Genomic DNA, 27,020 nt, shown 5'->3' on the forward strand with positions numbered 1-27,020 from the left:
TGCATTTTGGAGTTGCCTTACTTCACAAAACAGAGACCATGTTTGTATACGGCTTTATTAACTCAATTAAAGATTTTTTTTACATTGTTTGCAAACTGATATGTGACATGTATTAATGCCCAAATAACATGCAAAACATGTATTTTTTACAAAAAATGTGGGGCTCAAAACAGGTGGGGCTCTGCTGCTTGTAATGATTCTGCTGTAAAATCCCCCAAAACACTCAGCCGTACTCACAACAAAGCGTATTTTCTCTGATGTCCTCTCTTTTTGCGCTGTACAGTTGATGACCATTGCAATAAATGATGCAAAGTCGTCCAAATTCATGGGACATGTCAGGATCCCTCTGTTGAAAAGGAATATTCTCTGGTGTCTATACTCCTCCTAACATTATTTCTTCAACTTCACTCCTTTCTTCCAATCTTCACACCACCTCCGGATAGGAGACATTCTTGCCACACCCGTCTCCTTCACCCTTTATTATTTACAGGGCACTTCAGAAATTTGGGCGCATGTTCACCATCACAATTGCAGCATTTAGGCTCAGTTGGCATCAGTGGTGTAAAGTACATAAAGTAAAAATACTTTAAAGTACTCCTTTAATATTTATATTTTGGACAAGTTTTACTTTTACTCCACTACATTCCTAAAGAAAATAATGTACTTTTTTACTCCATACATTTCCCCTGACACCCAAAATCACATTTTGAATATTTAGCAGGTAGGAAAATGGTCCAATTCACACACTTATCAAGAGAACATCCCTGGGCGTCCCTACTGCCTCTGATCTGACGGACTCACTAAACAGAGAACATCCCTGGGAGTCCAAGTAGGCTAAAATAAAAAGTAATATTAAAAAGTAACACAATAAGAATAAGAATAACGAGGATATATACAGGGGGCACCGGTACTGAGTCAGTGTGCAGGGGGGGTGTCAATGTAAATAATCCGGTGGTGATTTTTATGAATTTTTCAGCAGTCTTATGGCTTGGGGTTAGAAGCTGTTGAGGAGCCTTTTGGTCCTAGACTTGGTACCGCTTGCCGTGCGGTAGCAGAGAAAACAGTCTTGGGTGACTGGAGTCTGACAATTTTATGGGCTTTTCTCTGACACCGCCTATTATATAGTTCCTGGATGGCAGGAAGCTTGGCCCCAGTGATGTACAGGGCCGTTCACATTACCCTCTGTAGTGCCTTACGGTCAGATGCCGAGCAGTTGCCATACCAGGCGGTGATGCAGCTGGTCAGGATGGTTCAGCTATATAACTTTTTGAGGATCTGGGGTGACTGGAGTCTGACAATTTTATGGGCTTTTCTCTGACACCGCCTATTATATAGTTCCTGGATGGCAGGAAGCTTGGCCCCAGTGATGTACAGGGCCGTTCGCATTACCCTCTGTAGTGCCTTACGGTCAGATGCCGAGCAGTTGCCATACCAGGCGGTGATGCAGCTGGTCAGGATGGTTCAGCTATAGAACTTTTTGAGGATCTGGTGGCCCATGCCAAATATTTTCAGTTGACAGTGGATGTCAGAGCAAAAACCAAGCCATGAGGACAAAATAATATTCCTTAGAGCTCCGAGACAGGATTGATTCGAGGCACATAACTGGGGAAGGGTAGCAAAAAAAATATACAGCATTGAAGATCCTCAAGAACACAGTGGCCTCCATCATTCTTAAATGGAAGAAGTTTGAAACCACCAAGACTTCCTACAGCTGGCCGCCTGACCATACTGAGCAATCAGGGGAGAAGGGCCATTGTCAAGGAGATGACCAATAACCTAATGGTCACTCTGACAGAGCTCTAGAGTTCCTCTGTGTAGATGGGAGAACCTTCCAGAAGGACAACCATCTCTGCAGCACTCCACCAATCAGGCCTTTATGGTGGATTGACAAGGCGGAAGCCATTCCTCAGTAAAAGGCACATGACAGCCCGCTTAGAATTTGCCAAAATGCACCTAAAGACTCTCAGACCATGAGAAACGAGGTCTAACAAAACCAAGATGATGAAGCATGGTGGTGGCAGGACCATGAATTGGGGATGTATTTCAGCGGAAGGTACTGGGAGACTAGTCAGGATCAAGGCAATGATGAATGGAGCCAAGAAAGATCCTTGATGAAATCCTGCTCCAGAGCTCTCAGGACCTTCGACTGGGGGCGAAGGCTCACCTTCCAACAGGACAACGACCCTACGCATACAGCCAAGACAACGCAGGAGTGGTTTTGGGACAAGTCTCTGAATGTCCTTGAGTAACCCAGTCAGAGCCCGGACTTGAACCCGATCAAACATCTCTGGAGAAACCTGAAAAATAGCTGTGCAACAACACTCCCCATCCAACGTGACAGAGCTTCCCATCCAACTCCATAATGACAAAGCAAAAACTCCCCAAGAAGACTTGATGCTGTAATCGCTGCCAAAGGTGCTTCAACAAAGTACTGAGTAAAGGATCTGAAAACTTGTGTAAATGTGATATTTCATTTTTTTAAATTATTAATTAGCAAAAAAAAAAAAAACTTTTTTCTTTGTCATTATGGAGTATTGTGTGTAGATTGATGAGGGAATAAAAAAAATAGATTAAGGCTGTAACGTAACAAAATGTGGAAAAATTATAGTGGTGTGAATACTTTCCGAAGGCACTGTATGTTTAAAATGCACAATTATCATGTTGCTATCTGAATGTTTAAAAACTTTTGTCGTATCCAACTTTGATTTTGTTGGATCACATGATTTTCTGTGAATAATTCGGGATGAGTTTGGCCTAAAATTGTGTAGCATGACCACTTCATGAGGATAATAGATAGAATCGCTTAAGGAAATGTATTTTGTGACTCCCAGATGTCATTATACTCCCATACGGACAGAGGGCGATATTGCGATGCACCAGCTACTCACTGCACACACTAGCAAAGTGAGCGGATGAGAAGCTTCTGTTCATGCTACGATGGCGTCAGAAGTGAAACCTGTCTTTGAGGTACGTTTCCACTCAGCAAACTTTAAAGATAAAATCAGTGAGAATTTTTTTTTGTAAGTACATAAAAATGATCGTTTTATGTGCCTCATCACAATAAAATACCGCGTAGTGTTTGAACGCTCGTGCAGGATTACCAACTAATTGTTGTGGAATGCAGCTAGCCACGCGGCTGTTTTCATTTGGCTAACTGTTGGCTTCTTGTATGATATGTTAAGTGTGCAATTGGTTGCGTATTGCAGAAGTGCATAATTGTATCGACTTATGTCATAATGATTTCATTTTTCAACAAAAAAACTCATTTGCCTTTTTATAATTCTAAATGGAGATGTCCTGTCATCGGTGAGGGTTTGATCGTGCTACTCTGTGGCAATTTTGATGTTTTCCGTCATCTTGTTTGTTATGATGCTTTTAACTAATACATGTTTTCTGCAACAGGAGAACACTGCACTAGGATTCCTGTATAGGCTGATGAATGGGGCGTTTCAGGACAGAGACTCCAAAGATTCCGTTTTCTCCAAGGCTAATGTAAGTAATGCTAATCACATCAGCGTTGCGTCCGCAACACTAAAAAAGTAATTCCGGGTTACGGAATTTCAGAAATCGTCCCAATATAAGTCCCCCACCTAATAGTAGAAAAGTATAATTAACCTGTATTTATTTATGATACATGTAAAGTAATTGTGTAAACATGAACCATTATTAATATTTGTTCATATTAAAGTGGCATTTGCATTACATTTGGGGTTTAGGACATCTTCCATGGTCAAATAAATGCCCCCAATTCTAATCATTGTATATGGAATACATATTGGCTTATGCCTGCTCATACCATAACCTTACTGCCACCATGGGGCACTCTGTTCACAACGTTGACACCAGCAAACCGCTAGCCCACACAACTCCGTACACTCTTGTCTGCCATCTGCCCGGTACAGTTGAAACTGGGATTCATCTGTGAAGAGCACACTTCTCCAGTGTGCCAGTGGCCATCGAAGGTGAGCATTTGCCCAGTGAAGCCGGTTACGACGCCAAACTGCAGTCAGGTCAAGAACCTGGTGAGGACGATGAGTATGCAGATGCACTTCCTTGAGACGTTTTCTGATAGTTTGTTCAGAAATTCAATGGTTGTCCAAACCCACAGTTTCATCAGCTGTCTGGGTGACTGGTCTCTGACTATCCCGCAGGTGAAGAAGCATAAAATGATCTGGCAACAGCTCTGGTGGACATTCCTGTAGTCTGCATGTCAATTGCATGCTCCTTTAAAACATCTATGGCATTGTTGTGTGACAAAACTGCATATTTTAGAGTGGCCTTTTATTGTCCCCAGCACAAGGTGCACCTGTGTAATGATCATGCTGGTTGATCAGCTTCTTGATTTGCCACACCTGTCAGATGGATGGATTATCTTGGAGGAGAAATGCTCACTAACAGGGATGTAAACAGATTTGTTTACAATTTGAGAGAACTAAGCTTTTTGTGTGTTTGGAACACATCAAATATGTTTTATTTCAGCTCATGAAACATGGGACCAACATTTTACATGTTAAGTTTATAATTTTGTTCAGTGTGTACATGGCCATTTCACGGGGCTCTGAATAATAGAGTGTTGCCGGCCTTTCACTGTTGTTAAAATGAGGTGTCTGGACACTATGTTACAAATATAGCACTATTTCAGGAAAAAATATTTGTGCTGAAATCGAAGTGGGGTGGGTAGTACTCAGTCAGGTCTGTAGACTCTCTATATACAGTGAATTCGGAAAGTATTCAGACCCCATGACATTTTCGCATTTTGTTACGTTAGTCTTCTAAAATTGATTGAATAAAATGTTTTCCTCATCAATCTCTATACACAATACCCCATGATGGCAAAGCAAAAACAGTTTAATTATTTTTTTTTGCATATTGATAAATTACAAAACAGAAATACCTTATTTACCTAAGTATTCAGACCCTTTGCTTTGAGACTTGAAATTGAGCTCAGGTGCATCCTGTTTCCATTGATCATCCTTGAGATGTTTCTTAAACTTGCTTTGGTGTCCGTCTGTGGAAAATTCAATTGATTGGACATGATTTGGAAAGGCACACACATATTGTCCCACAGTTGACAGTGCATGTCAGAGCAAAACCAAGCCATGAGATAGAAGAAATTGTCCATAGAGCTCTGAGACAGGATTGTGTCGAGGCACAGATCTGGGGAAGGCTACCAAAACATTCCTGCAGCATTGAAGGTCCCCAAGAACACAGTTGACTCCGTCATTCTTAAATTGATGATAAAGTTTGGAACCAATAAGGGCCTTGGTCAGGGAGGTGACCAACAACCCGATGATCACTGACAGAGCTCCAGAGTTCCTCTTGAAGTTTCTCCCATCTCCACAGAAGGACAACAGTCTCTGCAGCACTCTACCAACCAGGCCTTTATGGTAGAGTGGTCAGACAGAAGCCACTCCTCAGTAAAAGGCACATGACCGCCCGTTTGGAGTTTGCCAAAAGGCACCTACAGGACTCTCAGACCATGACAAACCATATTATTTGGTCAGATGAAACCAAGATTGAACTCTTTGGCCTGATTTCCAAGTGTCACGTCTGGAGGATACCTGGCAACATCCCTACAGTGAAGGATGTTGGTGGCAACACCATGCGGTGGGGATGTTTTTCTGCGTCAGGGACTGGGAAGACTAGTCGGGGTCGAGGGAAAGATGAACTGAGCAAACTACAGAGATCCTTGATGGTAACCTGCTCCAGAGCGCTCAGGGCCTCAGACTGGGGTGAATGTTCAACTTCCAACAGGACAACGGCTGTAAGCTCACAGCCAAGCCAATGCAGGAGTGGCTTTGGGACAAGTCTGACTGTTCTTGAGTGGCCCAGCCAGAGCCTGGACTTGAACCCTATCGAACATCTCTGGAGAGACCTGAAAATAGCTGTGCAGCTCCCCATCCAACCTGACAGAGCTTGAGAGGATCTGCAGAGAAGAATGGGAGAAACTCCCCAAATACAGGTGTGCCAAGCTTGTTGCTTCCTACCCAGGAAGACTCGACTCGAAGCTGTAATCGCTGCGAAAGGTTCTTCAACAAAGTACTGAGTAAAGAGTATTTTTTTTTTTCTTTTGCGAACTTTTCTAAAAAAACCTGTTTTAGCTTTAGCGACAAAAAAACCCATTTTAGAATAAGGCTGTAACCTAACAAAATGTGGAAAAAGTCAAGGCGTCAGAATACTTTGCTTTGTGGCCAATGTAATGGCCGTGGTAAAAGGCCAGCGACACTCTGTATTATTCATAGCCCCATAAAATGACACCACAGGTTCTACAGACCCAACTTAGTACTCCTCCTTACCCTACTTTTACATCGGCACAAATAATATTTTATGTATCGTATAGAGTCCTGGCACCCCATTTAAGCCACAGTATTTGATGACTGTAAAAGGCTGGCAATACTCAGTATTATTCAGAGCCCTGTGAAATGACACCATATATAGATTCTACAGACCCTACTGAGTACTACTCACCCCACTTTTAAATCGGCACATAGAATAGTTTTTTTCTCCATAAGCAAATATGTCTATTTAAAATGTTTTATTTTATTTAACCAGGTAGGCTACTTGAGAACAAGTTCTCAATTACAACTGCGACCTGGCCAAGATAAAGCAAAGCAGTGCGACAAACAACACAGAGTTACACATGGCTTAAACAAACAGTCAATAATACAATAGAGAAAGTCTATATACAGTGTGCAAATGAGGTAAGGCAATAAATAGGCCATAGTGGCAAAATAATTACAATTTAGCAATTAAACACTGGAGTGATAGATGTGCAGAAGACGAATGTGCAAGTAGAGATACTAGGGTGCAAAGGAGCAAAAAATAAAGAATACAGTATGGGGATGAGGTAGTTGGATGGCCTATGTACACGTGCAGTGATCTGTGAGCTGCTCTGAAAGTTGGTGCTTGGACAAATGGAATGGGTGTAGAAATGGCTGCTGGGTAAGCTGGTGTTTGGACAAAGTAGAAATGGCCGCTGGGTATTTAGACCAGAGTCATCCAAATAATAACACAAACAAACATTAGGAACACCTTTTTTTTGTATTTTTATTTTACCCATTTTCTCCCCAATTTTTTTTCATATCCAATTATGATCTTGTCTCATTGTTGAAGCACTCCAACGTGCTCGGGAGAAGCGAAGGTCGAGTTATGCGTTCTCCGAAACATGACCTGCCGAACTGTGCCCCTTAACACCAGCCTGCTTAACCCGGAAGCTAGCCATACCAATGTGTCGGAGGAAACACCTTTCAACTGACCTCCGAGGTCAGCTTGCAGGCGCCCGGTCTGCCACAAGGAGTCGCTAGAGCGCGATGAGCTAAAAAATCCCCCCCGGCTGAATCCACCCCTAACACGGACAATACTTTGCCAATTGTGCACCGCCCTATGGGTCTCCCGCTTGTGGACGCAGCCTGGGATCGAACCCGGGTCTGTAGTGACGCCTTAGACTTAGGAGGCCTCAGGAACACCTTTTCTAATATTGAGTTGAACCCCTCCCATTTTGTACAAATTCAAAGCTTTCCACAGGGATGCTGGCCCATGTTTACTCCATTGTGTCCCACAGTTTATCACGTTGTCTGGATGTCCTAGACCTCGAAGTCAGTTCCACTGCATTTCATTGTTCCTTATCAGGTATTTCAGAAAACCAGCAGGCTTCGAACCTCTGAGGATAAGAGTTGAATATTCCTGGTCTATGTCATGGAGAGACAGGTGTTCTTACTGTTTTGTATACTCAGTGTAGACTAGCACTAGATCAATAGGGTCTGTAAAATACTGTTCTTTACAATAATTTACTTAAGCTCCAACCATTTATCAATGTGCTTCACCTTATAATATTTGTTATATATAGTAACTCTCTTTTAGTTTAGATTTTTGGTAACATTTGAACATTGCACTATTGATTTCGTATCATACACAGCATTTTACCGCAGACTTTTATTTTGAAGGCAAAATCGGAAAACGTCAGTCTTAATGTTGCTGCTGGGACACTAATGTTGCTGCCATGAAGCGAATGCTAATCAATCTGGTTGTTAGTGTAGTGTCTTAACACTTAGTACTTATTTATGTAATAAGAAAGACTCTGAATACAAGCAATTGAACTGGAGCTTCACCTTTACTCAAACGAGTTAGTACCAGAATAACATAGAACTATACTGCGCTTGACCAAGGATGCTCCATCCTTAAAGGGGACATCAGTAATTAACAGAACATAACAGTTAGCATAGATTATATATATATATATTTTTTTCAAAGTTTGTTAGCCCCATAGAGAATGATAGAGGCCTTCAGTGGCTTTAGCTTGATGATCAGTTGAGTAATTGAATCAGTTGTGTAGTGCTAGGGCAAAAAACAAAACATGCACCCCTTGGGGTCCTGAGGACCAAGTTTTGGCACAGACAGTGCCACAGGGCTCGCCAGCTTGTAGTCCTAAAAAGTGGGAAATGGGTTACCTCTGGTTCGTTCAGCCATTCAAATGGGGAAATAATAGGTTTTTGGGATAAATGCCCCTAAAAATGTCTGGGGTTAAGACGTTTAGAAGATCTTATGTTTTGTTCTATGGGATAATATCAGTCAGTTAACATGACCTTTATGAATTATAAAGCCTGTGCTTTTTTAAAATTACATTCTTCAAAATGTAAAAGTGATGTTATCTGATGAAGATGATCTCATACATCACTTGTTTTACATTTTGAAGCATTTATGTAATCAAGAAAAGCACAGGCTTCATAATTCATAAAAGTCATGTTAACTGACTGATATTATCTCATAGAACTAAAAGTATAAGAGATTTTAATTCTCTGTTAACCTCCGATTGTTTTAGCTGTTTATCCCAAAACCCTTCCCATAGGCTTTGTCCAACGAACCATGGCGGAGTTGGTGCCTACAAAAAGACACCATTACTATTGCTATCTATTGAGGGCTTCCACCGTTTTGTCGTCAACTGGGTGGGACTTCCAACTTCATTGGCTGATCCCTCCTGGTGACCCTGTTAGTCATGTCTAACCTACCCTGTTGGTCGTCAACAACCAGGTGTTCCGGTTTTCAGGGAAATGGAAGAGACCCTGTGACGCGACTACTGTTTTTGGACTTTAACAAGGCGACAATGTTAACTCCTCCTCCACATTTACTGGATTGGTTGAACAATGCAGAAGAGATCGTCCCCGACAGTTATTTTATTCTCATCAAGACCGGAATGTGGGGGGGATCTAGTTTCAGGCATTTCTTTTACGCCTGCTAAGTTAGGTTGTCTAACCAGGTCATCAGAAGGGATCAGCCAATTGTGAAGAAAATGTAATACTTTAAAATGGAGATGGCCTTAATGGCGCTGCCCATGCTGTCACAGATGCCATAATGGCACGGACACAATGAGACGTCTTTCCATCTGCATGGTTAGCCCTGACATCTCATCTGAATGAATATAATCCTCTTTGAATGATACTTTCACAATAAGTTTATGTACAGTATGAAATATACCTGCTGTGCTTTTGGTGTCTCCATTCTCTACAGGAGTATACAGCCCAAATGATTCCGGAGCGCTGCAGATTACTTACAGTAAATGTTTTTCCCGCCCTTCACTCCAGGATTGTAAGGACAACTTCAGCATAACTCCGCCCCATCACGCAAAAGACAAACCGCCCCTGCTGACTCTTAGAAAGGTTTCAGTGATACTGGAGGACTGCAGGAATTTACTGGGAGACCGTTTCAGACAATGTGAAAGAGAGGAGAATGGATTTGAGGCTTCAATTCCTCTTGGTAAGTGTATTTGTTATGAGGTAGTGTAAAAAGCAGCCAATTCAATGTGCCAAATTGGGTCAAAATATATATATTTTTGGGGTATTCTGTTTTAAGTTGTGTTCTTTATAACAATTCTGAGATAAAAGTGCTTGGAAAGTATTTATGTGCCTTAATTTTAGAAGATATAATAAGAGTTAACAGATTTCATTGTATTGTTTTGAATTGAAGTCATCGGATCATTACCGTTTTTTATACGATGTGACTATTTTTGCAGATTTTCCTGGAACCCGAAGGTTCCGTGGTTAAAGATACTGAGATTTCTGGTCATGTGCAGGATTTTATTTTTTAACGTAGCTGCTGCCTACTCCGCTACCTACGTAGCTGTTGCTCGGGGGCTGTTCGTGCTTCGCTGCCGCTTCCTCCCCCTCCTTGATCGACGATGAATGTTGTACACAAAAGGCATGTCGACATGTTTAATCGCCTCAGGCTATTAAGCATAAGTTGATTGCATGTTATTTTTTTTCAGGAGGAATTGTATGCTGACAACACCGGCCATGCGCGTGTCATCGTGCACATGTTGATTTTGTCTGTCCCCATCAGACATGATCATGACTAGAGGTCGACCGATCATGATTTTTCAAGCCGATACCGATTATTGGAGGACCAAAAAAAGACGGTGCCTTTTAATTGGCAGATGGTTTTTATGTATATATTTGTAATAATGATAATTACAACAATACTGAATGAACAATGAACACTTTTTATTTTAACTTAATATAATACATCAATAAAATTAATTTAGTCTCAAATAAATAATGAAACATGTTCAATTTGGTTTAAATAATGCAAAAACAGAAGAAAGTAAGTGCAATATGTGCCATGTAAAAAAAGCTAATGTTTTAGTTTCTTGCCCAGAAAATGAGAACATATGAAAGCTAGTGGTTCCTTTTAACATAAGTCTTCAATATTCCCAGGTAAGAAGTTTTAGGTTGTAGTTATAATAGGACTAATTTTTTTATATATATTTTCTAACCTTTATTTAACTAGGCAAGTCAGTTAAGAAATAATTCTTATTTTCAATGACTGCCTATGTTACCCAACTAATTCTGATTCATCCGCCCCAACCGTTCTCTCTATACCATTTGTATTTCATATTCCTTTGACTATTGGATGTTCTAATAGGTACTTTAGTATTTATTGCCAGCCTAATCTCGGGAGTTGATAGGCTTGAAGTCATAAACAGCGCAATGCTTGAAGCATTGCGAAGAGCTGCTGGCAAACGCAGTAAAGTGCTGTTTGAATGAATGCTTATGAGCCTGGTGCTGCCGAGCACCGCTCAGTCAGACTGCTCTATCAAATCATAGACATAATTAGAATATAATAACACACAGAAATGTGCCTTATTTTCCGGATTTCACCATATCAATGACTTATCATTGTAAACAAACTAAATGTTTATTATTTCAGTGAAATACGGAACCGTATTACCACATGAGGAGAGAGACAAACTTCACACATCAGTCAGTTATACTTAAACTACATCTGCATTAGCACTTGACTTTCAACGATTTGCCATTTCTAATGAACCGTTGAGTGTCAACACAATGGCTACTGAGATCTTTTATAGCAAAGATCCACCCCCCTTTGACACGACAAACCACAGATATTTAGGAACTGTTCACAAAGAAAGACTTTTACTTGAGAGAGGAGTATCCTATTGCCAGATAGCATTCAATATACATTATCATTCAGTTTGGTCCCTAAGATGAGGTTCTAATCTCGTTCCTGGTACTTCATAGTACAAAAACACCAACTAATCCAATGCATATATCAATTGTCAACTTTAGATTCTCAAGTAAACCTACTCTTGACCCCACTCCTGGACAAGCTCACTGAGGGGAGTGACTTGCGCACACATTGGTTCCGCATTAATCACGCCTTCCCTTCACATGGTTTAAGAATAGGTAAAGACACATTCACATATGAAGACAATGTTCCATTATGTCCTCTCCCTTTCTGATATTCTGCATAGCAACACGGATATGTGAAAGACAAGCCTGACCTCTCCCCTCTCTGGGCCACGAGTGACTCAGCCCTAGCTGAGGGAAAAGTGCAACTGCCAACACTAGAGTCCAAAGGGATACATTCTAATGACAAGTATCTCACATAAGCATATTATGCAACTAAAACATCTTAATTATCTATGTTACCCAACTCATTCTGATTCATCCGCCCCAACCGTTCTGTGGCATCCATAAGTCTAAATATAGCTGTTACATTGCACAACCTTCACTGTTATGCCATAATTACGTAAAATTCTGGCAAATTAGTTCGCAACAAGCCAGGTGTCCTAAACTGCATATACCCTGCCTCTACGTGCAATGAACGCAAGAGAAGTGACACAATTTCCCTAGTTTAATATTGCCTGCTAACCTGAATTTCTTTTAACTAAATATGTAGGTTTAAAAAATATTTACTTCTGTTTATTGATTTTAAGAAAGGCATTGATGTTTATGGGTAGGTACATTCGTGCAACGATTGTGCTTTTTTCGCAAATGTGCTTTTGTTAAATCATCGCCCGTTTGGCGAAGATGGCTGTGTTTGTTAGAAAGAAATGGTCTTCACACAGTTTGCAACGAGCCAGGCGGCTCAAACTGCTGCATATACCCTGACTCTGTTGCATAGAATGGAAGAGAAGTGACACAATTTCCCTAGTTAAAAGAAATTAATGTTAGCCGGCAATATTAACTAAATATGCAGGTATAAAAATATACACTTGTGTATTGATTTTAAGAAGGACGTTGATGTTTATGGTTAGTTAGGTACACATTGGTGCAACGACTGTGCTTTTTTTTGCGAATGCGCTTGTTAAATCACCCGATTGGCGAAGTACGCTGTGATTCAATGATAAATTAACAGACACCGCAACGCAGGACATGCTAGATAAACTAGTAAAATTATCAACAATGTGTAGTTAACTAGTGATTATGTTAAGATTGATTATCTTTTATAAGATACGTTTAATGCTTGCTAGCACCTTACCTTGGCTCCTTGCTGCACTCGCATAACAGGTAGTCAGTCTGTCACGCAGTCTCCTCGTGGAGTGCAATGCCATGATTGGTGTCCGTAAATGCCGATTACCGATTGTTATGAAAACTTGAAATCGGCCACAATTAATCGGCCATTCCGATTAATCGGTCGAGCTCTAATCATGACATGCAAGTTAAATTACCAAAATCGATTGTGAATCAAATATATTAATTTAGGGGCAGATCGATACAGCTGTTGCTAACCGCTGCAGTCCAACAGTGGAGTTCAAGAAGAGTTGAGGAACATTGAGTTATTTTATCTGACATGCATGTGGTCCACTTATTAGCTGGTTCTTTGTAGAGATCTTACCAGAAGTCACACAAGCGTGTTCCTCCACTCTGATAATTAATCCACAGATAAAAAGGCAAACCTAGTTTAGTTAGTTAAACCCATGTGGGTTTGTATCTTCCTGATATCCAGTAAGGAGGGGACTTGTGGTGCATCTCCAATAGAACCAAGCTATGGCTATGAAGATGCTCGATAACCTGTTAGGCCGCCCCATCCCGGATCCGGGATTGTGACTACAGCCTCAAGCTCATTACCATAACGCAACATTAGCGATTTCTGAAAATTGCAAAATAAATGAAATAAATATGCCTGTCCTCAAGCTTATCCTTTTCTTAACAATCCTGTCGTCTCAGATTTTCAAAATATGCTTTAGAACCAGAGAAAATCAATAATTTGTGTAAGAGTGGTGATAGCTAGCGTAGCATTTAGCGTTAGCATTTAGCACGCAACATTCACAAAAACCAGCAAAGGGATCAAATAAAATAATTTACCTTTGAAGAACTTCAGATGTTTCAATGAGGAGACTCTCAGTTACATAGCAGATGTCCAGTTTTTCCTGAAAGATGCTTGTGTAGGACACAACGTTCCGTTTTGTTACTATGCATTTGGCTACCGAAACTAACCGAAAATTCAGTCACCTAAACGTCGAACTTTTTCCGAATTAACTCCATAATATCGACTGAAACATGGAAAACGTTGTTTGAATCAATCCTCAAGGTGTTTGGTCATATATCTCTTCATTGAAATGCCAGTCCTAGACACGTGCATTCTTCTCTGATTCGGATGGAAAAATACTGGGACCTGACTTTTGCGCACCAATTTCCACGCAGACACCATGCGGGACACTTGGTAATTGTAGGCTCTTATGGCCAATCTTCCAATGATATGCCTACAAATACGTCACAATGCTGCAGACACCTGGGGGAAACGATAGGAAGTGTCCGTTGATTCCTGTGCCATTCACAGCCATATAAGGAGATCATGGAAAACGTGCCTTCAAAAATCCTGTTGATTTCCTGGTCACTCAAACATCTTGGTTTTGCCTGTAGATATTGTTCTATGGCACTCACAGTGAAAATCTTTGCAGTTCTGGAAACGTCAGAGTGTCTTCTTTCCAAAACTATCAATTCCAAGCATAGTCGAGCATCTTTTCGTGACAAAATATCGCGCTAAAAACGGGCACGTCTTTTTATCCAAAAATGAAATACTGCCCCTAGAGTTCTAACAGGTTAATGCATGTGAGCAAAATGATTTGATGTATGTGCACATTTATTTAGCAACTCTGTCACTCAACGTGGACGGTGTGATGTGCGTGTTAGGCTAGATGCAGCTATACACAAAATATATGCTCAACCAGGGCTGTAGCTACATATGAGGAAACCGATGTCCGGACCTCAGTCATTTTTCAGAATAAAAAATCTAATGCATAGTTTTGGGGGAACTGTTGGGGTCTCAACTTACTGTTGATAGTTAGAATAGTAGAATACACAAAGTGCAATTTTTAAACTTGGTTGTGCATCAGCAGTTTTCCTCTTATGTCGCTCACTGACAGTCACTCAATTAGTCCATGTCTGTTAACATTTTTTAAAAGCTATCTTACCTTGTTGTAATCATGGCCTAATTACTGGCTGGGCACGTAGGGCACTGACCTCCAAGGGGGCCCCATATTTAATTTTGTTAGTCACTCTCACTCAGATATCATATTAACATGGCATAAGTCATGGCAAAATGTGTAGCATTTCAGGAAAATAGCTGTAACTCTGTAAAGCAAACTTATTTGTTCACATTTTTCTGGTAACAGAAAGCATTTTAGAGTTTTTAAATTGTATAGAAATTCAGTAAATGAGCTTTAACTTAAATATCTATATTTGGACCTCACTAAAACTCAGACCCTGGCTACGGCCCTGTGATCAACATGTTCGTACAAGCTTTGGTGTCTGTTACAGGAATTTAATTCCTCCATGTTTTAACACCCAATTAAAATCAAACACTGTCAATTCATAAGGATTTGTATGACCCTTATTTTATAGAAATGGACAGAGCCCAGTCTTAAAGTCAAACAGCAGCTTTTATTCACGAGAGTACTGCCCATTACACATTTTACCACAGGTTATAAACTGAAAATGACGTCATTAGTTTCAGTACTAGCCCATGTCATCTCCGCTGTAGTACAATGGCTGTATGGTTATCGCATGTCTCTCCCGATTGAAGATAATATATGACCGAGCCAAGGCCATGCTTGTGTAGATAAGCCTTCTAGCCAGACTGGCCATGAGTTAATTTCTACCGTAGTACAGACAGTCATTGTTCTAAATCTTGATTATATTTGCAAATATTATATTCAGTACTAAGATTAAAAAGAAAATTCATACATATACAGTAACATGATAGTATTCTGATCAGTACATATACAGTAACATTATAGTATTCTGATTAGTCAGTCCTGATTGAAATGTATACATAATTAGTCATCATTGATAAAAAATTCCCTTAAGCGTCGTAACCGTTTTGCAACATAAGCATGGTTGAAGATTCTAAAGAACATGTTCTGAGAATAGGCCTATACTGTCTACATCCCTGCCAGTGATAACACATACAGCAAAAACAACAAGCAAGTCATCAGATATTGAATGACCTTGTATTCAGATGAACTCCTTTGAATTTAGAAGATAATTATTTGCCTCTGTGTAGACAAACCAACTGTATTGTTGAATACTTCACAACGGGATTGAAAAACCTTGTAGGATGTAATCATTTAGCTTCATCCACTTTTTATTGAATCGCTGCGATTAAACTGTCATTCTGATCTTGGAATGTTGTGATCACAGCATGTAAGTGTGTATAATTTTGCATATCCAGACTCAACTCCAAGACACTATTGCTAGAATGTTACAATGTTCAACCCCCAAGGCAAACATGGCTTACCAGTGAACCTCCGGGTGTTCATTAATACTGTCTCAGAAGTTTCTGTAAATAATTATAAAAACTCTTTCAAAATGCAGATGTTGATTTAGTTATGGATCCATAACGAATTACTATGGGAATAAATATCACTGATTTACAGAAATATTGGAACAAAGTTGTCTAATGATGGCAAACAATTCAGAATCCTATTATGATGTAGCTTTCTCCTGACCGTCACGTTGTACAGCAACATATTTTCCATGCCATCCTAAAGGAAACCCCCGAGGGTTTCGTTTTTCTCGGAATAGAAACACCATAATATGAATCAAGTTAATTAAGACAAATTTCTTAATCCCATAGACAGTTGAAGTCGGAAGTTTAGATACACTTAGGATGGAGTCATTAACTCATTTTTCAACCATTCCACAAATGGTAGTTTTGGCAAGTCGGTTAGGACATCTACTTTGTGCATGACATGACATAAGTAATTTTTCCCAAAATTGTTTACAGACAGATTTCACTTTTAATTCACTGTATCACAATTCCAGTGGGTCAGAAGTTTACATACAATAAGTTGACTGTGCCTTTAAACAGCTTGGAAAATTCCAGAATATGATGTCGTGGCTTTAGAAGCTTCTGATAGGCTAATTGACATCATTTGAGTCAATTGGAGGTGTACCCGTGGATGTATTACAAGGCCTACCTTCAAACCCAGTGCCTCTTTGCTTGACATCATGGGGAAATCAAAATAAATCAGCCAAGACCTCCACAAGTCTGCTTCATCCTTGGGAGCAATTTCCAAAAGCCTGAAGGTACCACGTTAATCTGTACAAACAATAGTAAGCAAGTATAAACACCATGGGACTACGCAGCCGTCATACCGCTCAGGAGGGAGATGTGTTCTGTCTCCTAGAGATGAATGTACGTTGGTGCGAAAAGTGCAAATAAATCCCAGAACAACAGCAAAGTACCTTGTGAAGATGCTGGAGGAAACTGGTACTAAAGTATCTACATCCACAGTAAAATGAGTCCTATATCGACATAACCTGAAAGGCCACTCAGCAAGGAAGAAGCCACTACTCCAAAACCGCCATAAAAAAGCCAGACTACGGTTTGCAACTGCACATGCGGACAAAGATCGTACATTTTGGAGAAATGTCCTCTGGTCTGATGAAACAAAAATAGAACTATTTGGCCATAATGACTATCGTTATGTTTGGAGGAGAAAGGGTGAGGCTTGCAAACCAAAGAACACCATCCCAACCGTGAAGCACGGGGGTGGAAAAATCATGTTGTGGGGGTGCTTTGCTGCAGGAGGGACTGGTGCACTTAACAAAATAGATGGCATCATGAGGAAATTACGTAGATATATTGACGCAACATCTGAAGACATCAGTCAGGAAGTTAAAGCTTGGTCCCAAATGGGCAATGACCCCAAGCATAATTCCAAAGTTGTCAAAATGTCTTAAGGACAACAAAGTCAAGGTATTGGAGTGGCCATCACAAAGCCCTGACCTCAACCCTAAAAAAAAATAGTGGGCAGAACTGAAGAAGCATGTGCGAGCAATGAGGCTTACAAATCTGACTCAGTTACACCAGCCATGTCATGAGGAAACTTATTGTGGGAAGCTTGTGGAAGGCTACCCAAAACATTTGATCCAAGTTAAACCATTTAAAGGCAATGCTACCAAATACTAATTGAGTGTATTAACTTCTGACCCACTTGGGAATGTGATGAAAGAAATAAAAGCTGAAATGAATAATTCTCTACTATTATTCTGACATTTCACATTCTTAAAATAAAGTGGTGATCCTAACAGACCTAAGACAGGGAATGTTTACTAGGATTAAATGTCAGGAGTTGTGAAAAACTGAGTTCAAATGTATTTGGCTAAGGTGTATGTGAACTTCCGACTTCAACTGTACTATGTTATTACAAAAAAAGCTTAAGTTCTCTGCTAATGCCTATTTGGAAGATAGCATCTGAGAAGCATTTCAATCTGGTGGTCAAACTAGACTAACTTGCTTGCAGAAAAAATGGCTGGCAACATGCCACAGAATGCTGCAGCAGGCTGCATTGTGTGCTGCAGTATGGCAACTTTTTTAAAGGAGCAACCACTGTATTTCGTGATCAATGAAAGGCGAAGTAGCAGTTATTGGGCCTGTGTGTGGTTTAAACAGTTTTTTTTATGGGGAGCTACATGCATGTATCCTGGCAGCATATCAAACACAGGCAAGATACAGACATCATTGCAAACATTGGCTATAGAAGGAGGCAAGTCTGGCTGGTGGCTTCGATATGGCAGCAACTATAAAGATTAGCCTACATCACACAACGCAGATAGTTTTCTTTAATGCGATGTGTAGGGACTTGTGCAACTGCACTATCTGTTACAAGAGACAGAAGGTTGTATCCTTCATAATACAGTGCCTTCAGAAAGTATCCATACCCCTTGACATATTCAGCATGAAGCTATTACACTGTTGCTTTGGCTGTATACATGGGGTCATTGTCCTGCTGGAATGTAAATCTTCACCCCAGTCTAAGATAGTTTGCCCTTTGAAACAGGTTATCAAGGATTTGCCTGTAATTGGCCCCCTTCATTGTCCCCTTTTTCCTTACCAGTCTCCCAGTCCATGCTGCTGAAAAGCATCCCCATAGTATGATTCTGCCACCGCCATGTTTCACGGAAGGGATGGTGTTAGACGGTTGATGAGCTGTGCCTGGTTTTCTCCAGACGTAGCGCTTTGCATTCAGGACGAAAAAGTACAAGTTGTCTCATCAGACCATATAATCTTTTGCCTTATGATCTGTCTCTCGTGCCTTTTTGCAAACTCCAGGTGTGCTGTCATGTGCCTTTTTTCTCAGGAGTGGCTTCCGTCTGGCCACTCTCCCATAAAGCCCAGATTGGTGAAGTGCTGTAGAGACTTGTACTTCTGGCAGTTTCTCCCATATCAGCCAAGGAACACTGGTCATTGGGTTCTTGGTCACCCCCTGACCAAGGTCCTTGTTGCTCAGTTTGGTCGGACCGTCAGCTCTAGGCAGAGTCTGGGTAGTTCCATATGACGAAGACCACCATGCTCTTGTAAACATTCAACACTAGACATTGTTTTCTACCCTTCCCCAGATATTACTTGTCACAATTCTATCTCGGAGATCGACAGACCGTTCCTTGGACTTCATGGTATAGTGTCTGCTCTGACATGGACTGTCAACTGTGGAACTTTGTATAGACCAGTTCCTTTCTAAATCATCTTCAAACAATTTGAGTTGGCGGACTCAGGTGGACTCCAAGTTGTAGTAACATTTCAAGGATGATCAAAGGAAATTGGATGCACCTGAGCTCAGTATGGAGTGTCATGGCAAAGGGGTGGGACTATTAATATGAGATATTTCTGTATTTAATTTTCAATCAATTTGCAAATATTTCTAAACATTTGTTCACTTTGTGGTTGTGTATAGATGGGTGAGAAATGTACATTTATTTGTGTTTATTTTTTTGTATTTTACCCCCTTTTCTCCCCAATTTCGTGGTATCCAATTGTTAGTAGTTACTATCTTGTCTCATCGGGTCGAGACCCAGGGTCTCGAGCTTGATGACGAGTTTGGAGGGTACTATGGTGTTAAATGCTGAGCTGAAATTGATTAACATTTATTCTTACATAGGTATTTCTCTTGTCCAGATGGGTTAGGGCAGTGTGCAGTGTGATGGCGATTGCGTCGTCTGGATCTATTGGGGCGGTAAGCAAATTGGAGTGGGTCTAGGGTGTCAGGTAGGTTGGAGGTATGTCTATAGAATGTTAGTGGATTTATATTAAGAAGCAAAGTGAAAACAGCATTATTGTCATCAACATTGTTGCATGTGCTGCATTGACCATGCAGACTGCATGCAAATGTCTTGTTGCTGAGGAACATCAAATGTGCTCCTTGAGTGACAGGGGGCGTGGCTAGGTATGTGTGGAAAGTGGCAAGAAGAGAAAGAGCGAAGAGACATGACTCAAGTAGCGAAGTCAACTAAAAATTGATATTACACATGGCGTATCACATTTAACAAACCAAACATTCAAATTCCGGTATAGAAGGTAATGTAAAAACCCAAACCGGTCCCTGTATCAATACAGTATCATAAAATACTGTATACCGCCCAGCCCTAATATATAGTAACATGTTTTTGCAACAAATTGTTGGTCACTGTAGGCCTCTTTCCATGGACACAGATTAAACGACAGAGACTCTTTAACCTGCTTTGATCAATTCCAGCACCAAACCAATGTCTTCATATGAGAAAGGTGTTTGTAGTTAAAAAGACAAGACTCCCCAAAAAATGCTTCTCTGTGACATAAGGTAAGATTAAAAGTGCTTTTCAAATCCTGCAACAAGTTTCTAGCCCAAGGGAGGGTATTTTCCTGCTCCCCACATCATCGCAAATCTCATGGTGTTTGGAAAGTTATGAAGGAAATTTTATTGTGTAAAGAGAGTCTTGAAAATGTTCATCTTGTCTTTTGTGTCATAAACAATCCTTGGTTCCTATTTGTGCTTGGTAAAGATATGAGGAGGAGGAGGGGGGGTCTTTAGGACCATTTTGCAGAATGCACAGAATATGTTCTTTACGTTAAGATAGGAGATGGAGCCAGTCGCATGTAGGACCCAATAAATCATGTTGGTTGGTTTTTATGTAGCCGTATATAGGGAACGCCTTTGGAGAGCTCACTTCAGAACGGGACTTTATGTATCTAAGTTTGACTGTGACCTCGTTAGCATTCCGATAAACAATTTATTAATTGCTTTGAGTGTCCTTAGGTAGAATTTCCATGACAAAGTGTCTTAACCTTTGATGTCACCGGGGTAGAACTTCTCTACAAAACTTAGAAATGTGCCGTTTTCACATGTTAACTGGTATTGTGCTGGAGATGATGAAGATGACGTTGAAAACCAGTTTCCCTTTAATCCTGGACTAAATACTGTCAGATGTAAATATCCTAATACAGTTTTGGATGAATTAACATGGCTTGATTAATCTGTCTTTAATTAAACTTCCTAAGACATTGATCTGTTCTTTTATCTAACCCAAGACTGTTTCAATCACACAGGACGGAGCCCTAGCCGCAAACAGCCGAAGAACAGAAAGAGCTCTTCTACATCAGTAAAGCCTAAACAACAACAAACATTTTTCACGATTAAGATGCACCACTGTAAACAGTGTGGGAAGAGTTTTAGTAATTATAAAGATCTAAGGAATCATCAGAAAGTGCACAAAGGAAAGTCCTACCACTGCTCTGACTGTGGAAAGTACTTTTCTGTCTTAAGTGCTTTGAGAGTTCATCGGACAGTTCATACGGGAGAGAAACCTTACTCGTGCTCTGAATGTGGGAAGAATTTTAAGCAAATGGGAAGCCTACGAGAACATCAGCTAAGACACGTGGGAGAAAAACCCTTTAGCTGCCCTGACTGTGGAAAGAACTTTATAACACAACGATATCTGAATAAACATCGGCGAACTCATACCGCTGAGAAGCGATACCCCTGTCCTGACTGTGGGAGAGGCTTCACTACGGCAGGACTTATGAAAAGACACAGAAGAATCCATACTGGTGAGAAGCCATACCAGTGCTCTGACTGTGGGCAAGGATTTGCCAGATCCGAGGCATTGAAATCTCACCAGCTTACTCATAATGGAGAAAAACCTTATTCTTGCCCTGATTGTGAGATGAGTTTCGGCTCATCAGCGGGCCTGAAGTATCATCAAATGAATCATACTGGAGAGAAGCCCTACCACTGTGCAGCCTGTAATAAGAGATTCAAGTCAGCTTCAAGTTTAAAGTCTCATCAGAGGACGCACACTGGAGAGAAACCTTACCAGTGTCGTGACTGTGGGACAACATTCTCCAGTCTCAGTAATCTTAAAATACACCAGCGCATTCATTCTGGAGAGAAGCCTTACTCTTGCCCTGACTGTGGAAAGAGATTTTCTGCAGCATCCTCTGTAAAAGCACACCAGCGGTCACATACTGGTGAAAGACCTTTTCCATGCTCTCATTGTGGGAAGGGCTTTACCATAAAGGCACATCTTGTGGTACACATGCGGATACACACTGGAGAGAGGCCCTACCACTGCACTTTCTGTGATGCAACCTTCTCCTCTTCAGGTCCCTTGGTGAGGCACATGCGAATACACACTGGGGAGAAACCTTATAACTGCATTCATTGTGACAAGAGCTTCAAAACCTTGCATGAAATTACTGGTCATACAAGGGTGCATACAGGAGAGAGACCTTACCACTGCTCTAAGTGTGAGAAGAAGTTCAAAGGCCTGGGAGACTTGAGAAAGCATGAGCACACGCATACTGGAGAAAGAGTAGCATGTGGTCAGTGTAAGAAGACCTTTGCCTCCAAAGGAGGATTAAGGTTACACAAAATGTCACACACAGGAGAGAAGCCCCACCACTGCACTGTCTGTGGGAAGAGATTTATATCAACGTTTCTTCTGAAAACACACAATAGAGTGCACAGTGGAGAGAAACCGTACAGTTGCTCTGACTGTGGGAAAACATTTTCCCAACTGGCTAACTTATGGACCCACCAGCGCATGCATACTAGGGAGAAACTGTAATGCTGCTCTGAATGTGGAATGTTATTTATTTCAAAATCTCGCTTGAAGGTGGACTTGGTATTCCATAGAGACGATCAGCCTTATTCCTGTGGCCGGTTTGGAAAACCAAACACACACCCAAGCCTATTGGCGAAAAACGGTTCCAATGCTTCAACTGTGGTAAAAATGTGATCACATCAGGCCTGAAGTCATAAGTATTTGCATACTGGAGAGAAGTCTGAAATGTCTTGGTTGTGGAAAGGGTTTTGCATTATCACGTCAGTTGAAAATGCATTGCAGGGTTCACAGTGGTGAGAAGCCTTACATGTGTAAAGACTGTGGGAAGTGTTTTTTCCCCAGTCCACTAATTTGAAGTGCCATCCGATACAACACACTGGAATAAAACCACACCGCTGCTCTGACTGTGGCAAATAATTCACCTAGTGCAACATTGGTGTGTGCAGACTGGAGAGAAGTCCTACCACTACCTTGAATGTTGAAATATATTTTCAGTATTAAAAGAACACAAGCGTGTTCACTCTGGAGAAAAGCTTTACTGTTGCTCGGCCTGCAAGAAGGACTTTGCACAACTTTGTAACTTAAAAGAAACACCAGAAAACATCATGCAGTAGTCAAAGCTATTGAACCAATTCAATGTTAGTGGTTGATGTAGAGTTATTATAGCTAAACATTGTTATGCTTAAACTTATGCTATACAGTTTAATCGAACATTCCATGTGGTTATAATATGATTTCCTATGCAGCTCAATAGTAATCTACTATGAATAATTTGTATGGTTTTCGTACCAAACATTCATAAAATTATTAAATGCTCTTTAACCCTGAATTTATTTTTCTTCACTTTTGTCCCTCTGGCCTTGAGTGTCCCTAAAAGCTGATTTGTGTGTGTGTGTGATACATTTAATTTAGTGAGCTTTGATTACATTATTGTAACAAGTGCTGTTTCGTTTGCAAGAAATTCCAGGTTGCGGGCAGAGGTGGTGCAGAAACGTACACATTCATTTGAATTTCAACCAATGTCGGATGAAGTGCAATTTCTAAGTCTTTACAAAAGCAGTCTTAACTAGTGTATTGGGGTGTTAAAGCTGGAATCCTTAAAGGCCCCGTTCAGTCTTTGTAATTGTATTTTTAAATCACCACTGTATGTTGAATAGATCAGTGTTAATTTAATGAAAACTCTGTTTAATTTATTTCCCTGAGACTCCTTTTGGTGTTTGAAATGCTCTGTCTGATCTTGTGGGTGTTAGGAAATGATTGTGAAGATATTTATATACATAGGCCTGATTGGCTGATAGGATGGTCTGGAGCCTTTACCCAGATGAACAGTCATTGGTCTATTATAATAAGATCACATTGTGACATGTGGGCCAAAATGTCCATCCTACAGGCTGAAATTCCAGACAATTTCTTCAAAGGACTCTTGTACAAAAAGGGCATTATCATAATTTCCACAATTTCAGTGTTATATCAACCTCACAGTGGTGGAAAAAATACCCAATAGACATACTTGAGTAAAAGTAAAGATACTTTAAAAGAAAATGACTCAAGTAAAAATTAAAGTTGCCCAGTACAATACTACTTCAGTAAAAGTCTAAAAGTATTTGATTTTAAATGTACTTAAGTGTCGAAAGTAATCGCAAAAAAACTACTTTAACAACATCAAGTATACATTTCTAATTCCTTTAATTAAGCAAACCAGACGGCATGATATTAGAGGTTACATTTTTTTTTACGGATAGCCAGGAGCACACTTCAACACTCAGACATCCTTTACAAATGAAGCATTTGTGTTTAGTGAGTCTGCCAGATCCGAGGCAGTAGGGATGACTGGGACGTGAATTAGACAATTTTCCTGTCCTGCTAAGCATTCAAAATGTAATTAGTACTTTTGGGTGTCAGGGAAAATGTAAGGAGTAAAAATAATATTATTTTCTTTAGGAATGTAGTGGAGTAAAAGTTGTCAAGTACAGATACCCCCCAAAACTACTTAAGAGGTACTTTAAAGTAGTTTTACACCACTGTGACCTCTGTGGAAATGTCATGAATAAAAATGTGATCAATTCAGCAATAAGACCCGAGGAGGTGTGGTATATGGCCAATATACCACAGCTAAGGGATGATCTTATGCACGACTCGGCGCAGAGTGCCTGGATACAGCCCTGAGCCGTGGTATATTGGCCATATACCACAAACCCCAGAGGTGCCTTATTGCTATTATAAACTGGTTATCAACAACATTAATGTAATTTTCTGTCATACCAGTGGTATGTTTTAAGCAATAAGGCCCCAGGAGGTGTGGTACATTGGCCATATACCACAAACTCCCAAGGTGCCTTTTTGCTATTAGAAACTGGATATCAACGTAATTAGAGCAGTAAAAATGCATACAGTTGAAGTCAGGAGTTTACATACACCTTAGCCAAATACATTTAAACTCCATTTTTCACAATTCCTGACATTTAATCCAAATAAAATTTCCCTGTTGTAGGATCACCACTTTATTTTAAGATTGTGAAATGTCAGAATAATAGTAGTGATTTATTTAAGCTATTATTTCTTTCATCACATCACATTCCTAGTGGGTCAGAAGTTTACATACACTGAATTAGTATTTGGTAGCATTGCCCTTTAAATTGTTTAACTAGGATCAAATGTTTCAGGTAGCCTCCCACAAACCTCCCACAATAAGTTGGGTGAATTTCGGCCCATTCCTCCTGACAGAGCTGGTGTAACTGAGTCAGCTTTGAAGGCCTCCTTGCTCACACGCTTTTTTTGTTCTGTCCACAAATGTTCTATGGGATTGAGGTCAGGGCTTTGCCACTCCAATACCTTGACTTTGTTGTCCTTAACCATAACTTTGGAAGTATGCTTGTCCCTTTTTCAGGACCCTGTCTTTCAAAGATAATTTGTAAATATCCAAATAACTTAACAGATATTCATTGTAAAAGCTTGTTCAATGAACCATAAACAATTAATGAACATGCACCTGTGGAACGGTCGTTAAGACGCTTACAGACGGGAGGCAATTAAGGTCACAGTTATGAAAACTGACAACACCAAAAGAAAGATGCCCAGGGTCCCTGCTCATCTGTGTGAACTTGCCTTAGGCATGCTGCAAGGAGGCATGAGGACTGCAGATGTGGGCAATAAATTGCTATGTCCGTACTGTGTGACGCCTAAGACAGTGCTACAGGGAGAAGAGCAGACCATCCTCGCAGTGGCAGACCGCGTGTGACAACACCTGCACCGGATCGGTACATCCGAACATCACACCTGTGGGACAGGTACAGGATGGCAACAACAACTGCCCAAGATACACCAGGAACGCACAATCCCTCCATCAGTGCTCAGACTGTCCACAATAGGCTGAGAGAGGCTGGACGGAGTGCTTCTAGGCTTGTTGTAAGGCAGGTCCTCACCAGACATCACCGGCAACAACGTCGCCTATGGGCACAAACCCACCGTCGCTGGAGCAGACAGGACTGGCAGAAAGTGCTCTTCACTGACGAGTTTCGGTTTTGTCTCACCGGGGGTGATGGTCGGATTTGCGCTTATCATCTAAGGAATGAGCGTTTCACAGAGGCCTGTACTCTGGAGCAGGATCGATTTGGAGGTGGAGGGTCCGTCGTGTCACAGCATCATCGGACTGAGCTTGTTGTCATTGCAGGCAATCTCAACGCTGTGCGTTACAGGGAAGACCTCCTCCCTCGTGGTACCCTTCCTGCAGGCTCATCCTGACATGACCCTCCAGCATGACAATGCCACCAGCCATACTTCTTGTTCTGTGCGTGATTTCCTGCAAGACAGGAATGTCAATGTTCTGCCATGGCCAGCGAAGAGCCCGGATCTCAACACGTCTGGGACCTGTTGGTTCGGAGGGTGAGGGCTAGGGCCATTCCCCCCCAGAAATGTCCGGGAACTTGCATTTGCCTTGGAAGAGTGGGGTAACATCTCACAGCAAGAACTGGCAAATCTGCTGCAGTCCATGAGGAGGAGATGCACTGCAGTACCTAATGCAGCTGGTGGCCACACCAGATACTGACTATTACTTTTGATTTTGACCCCCCCCCCCCCTTTGTTCAGGGACACATTATTCCTACCGCAAGCTCTGAACCTTGACACCGGATCATCCCAGCTAGCAAGCTGCTACCCGGGTGGCTACTCCTGGCTAACATCTGTCCCGAAGCAAGCACAAGCTAGCCTCGAGCTAGGCCCATCTCCCAGCTCGCCAAAGAGGTCCAGCAGTCAATTCTTGGGCTACAATACCTCTTTTGCCAGTTGGCGATGTCGGATGCTCATCTGTTAGCCCCGGCCCGCTAGCTGTCTGAATCGCCATGTCTCCAGATCGCCTAGCATATTAGCAACTAAATCTCCTTGACTCATCTAATGCTACTC

The 27,020-nt window shown here is 41.1% G+C and overlaps 1 protein-coding gene across 6 annotated transcripts in view; it reads left to right on the forward strand.

Moving 5' to 3' along the window:
• Window positions 1-2,824: 2,824 nt before the first annotated feature.
• The window catches only part of LOC118372816 (gastrula zinc finger protein XlCGF57.1-like), a 34,113-nt gene continuing 9,917 nt past the window's right edge, over window positions 2,825-27,020 (forward strand). Inside the window, exons 1-6 of one of the 6 annotated variants that reach the window (XM_052486089.1) lie at window positions 2,825-2,967; window positions 3,403-3,492; window positions 3,903-4,022; window positions 9,579-9,750; window positions 19,699-19,756; window positions 21,106-21,243. In XM_052486089.1, the coding sequence (XP_052342049.1) occupies window positions 2,938-2,967; window positions 3,403-3,492; window positions 3,903-4,022; window positions 9,579-9,750; window positions 19,699-19,724 (438 nt within the window). In that variant the 5' untranslated portion in view covers window positions 2,825-2,937 and the 3' untranslated portion in view covers window positions 19,725-19,756; window positions 21,106-21,243. Of the gene's footprint in view, window positions 2,968-3,069; window positions 3,307-3,402; window positions 3,493-3,902; window positions 4,023-9,578; window positions 9,751-19,698; window positions 19,757-21,105; window positions 23,452-27,020 lie in introns of those variants that run through there. The other 5 variants (XM_052486085.1, XM_052486087.1, XM_052486088.1 and 2 more) reach the window with 5 other exon arrangements.

Source organism: Oncorhynchus keta, chromosome 29 (genome assembly GCF_023373465.1).
Source record: "Oncorhynchus keta strain PuntledgeMale-10-30-2019 chromosome 29, Oket_V2, whole genome shotgun sequence".
In the NCBI taxonomy this organism is placed as follows: Eukaryota; Metazoa; Chordata; class Actinopteri; order Salmoniformes; family Salmonidae; genus Oncorhynchus; species Oncorhynchus keta.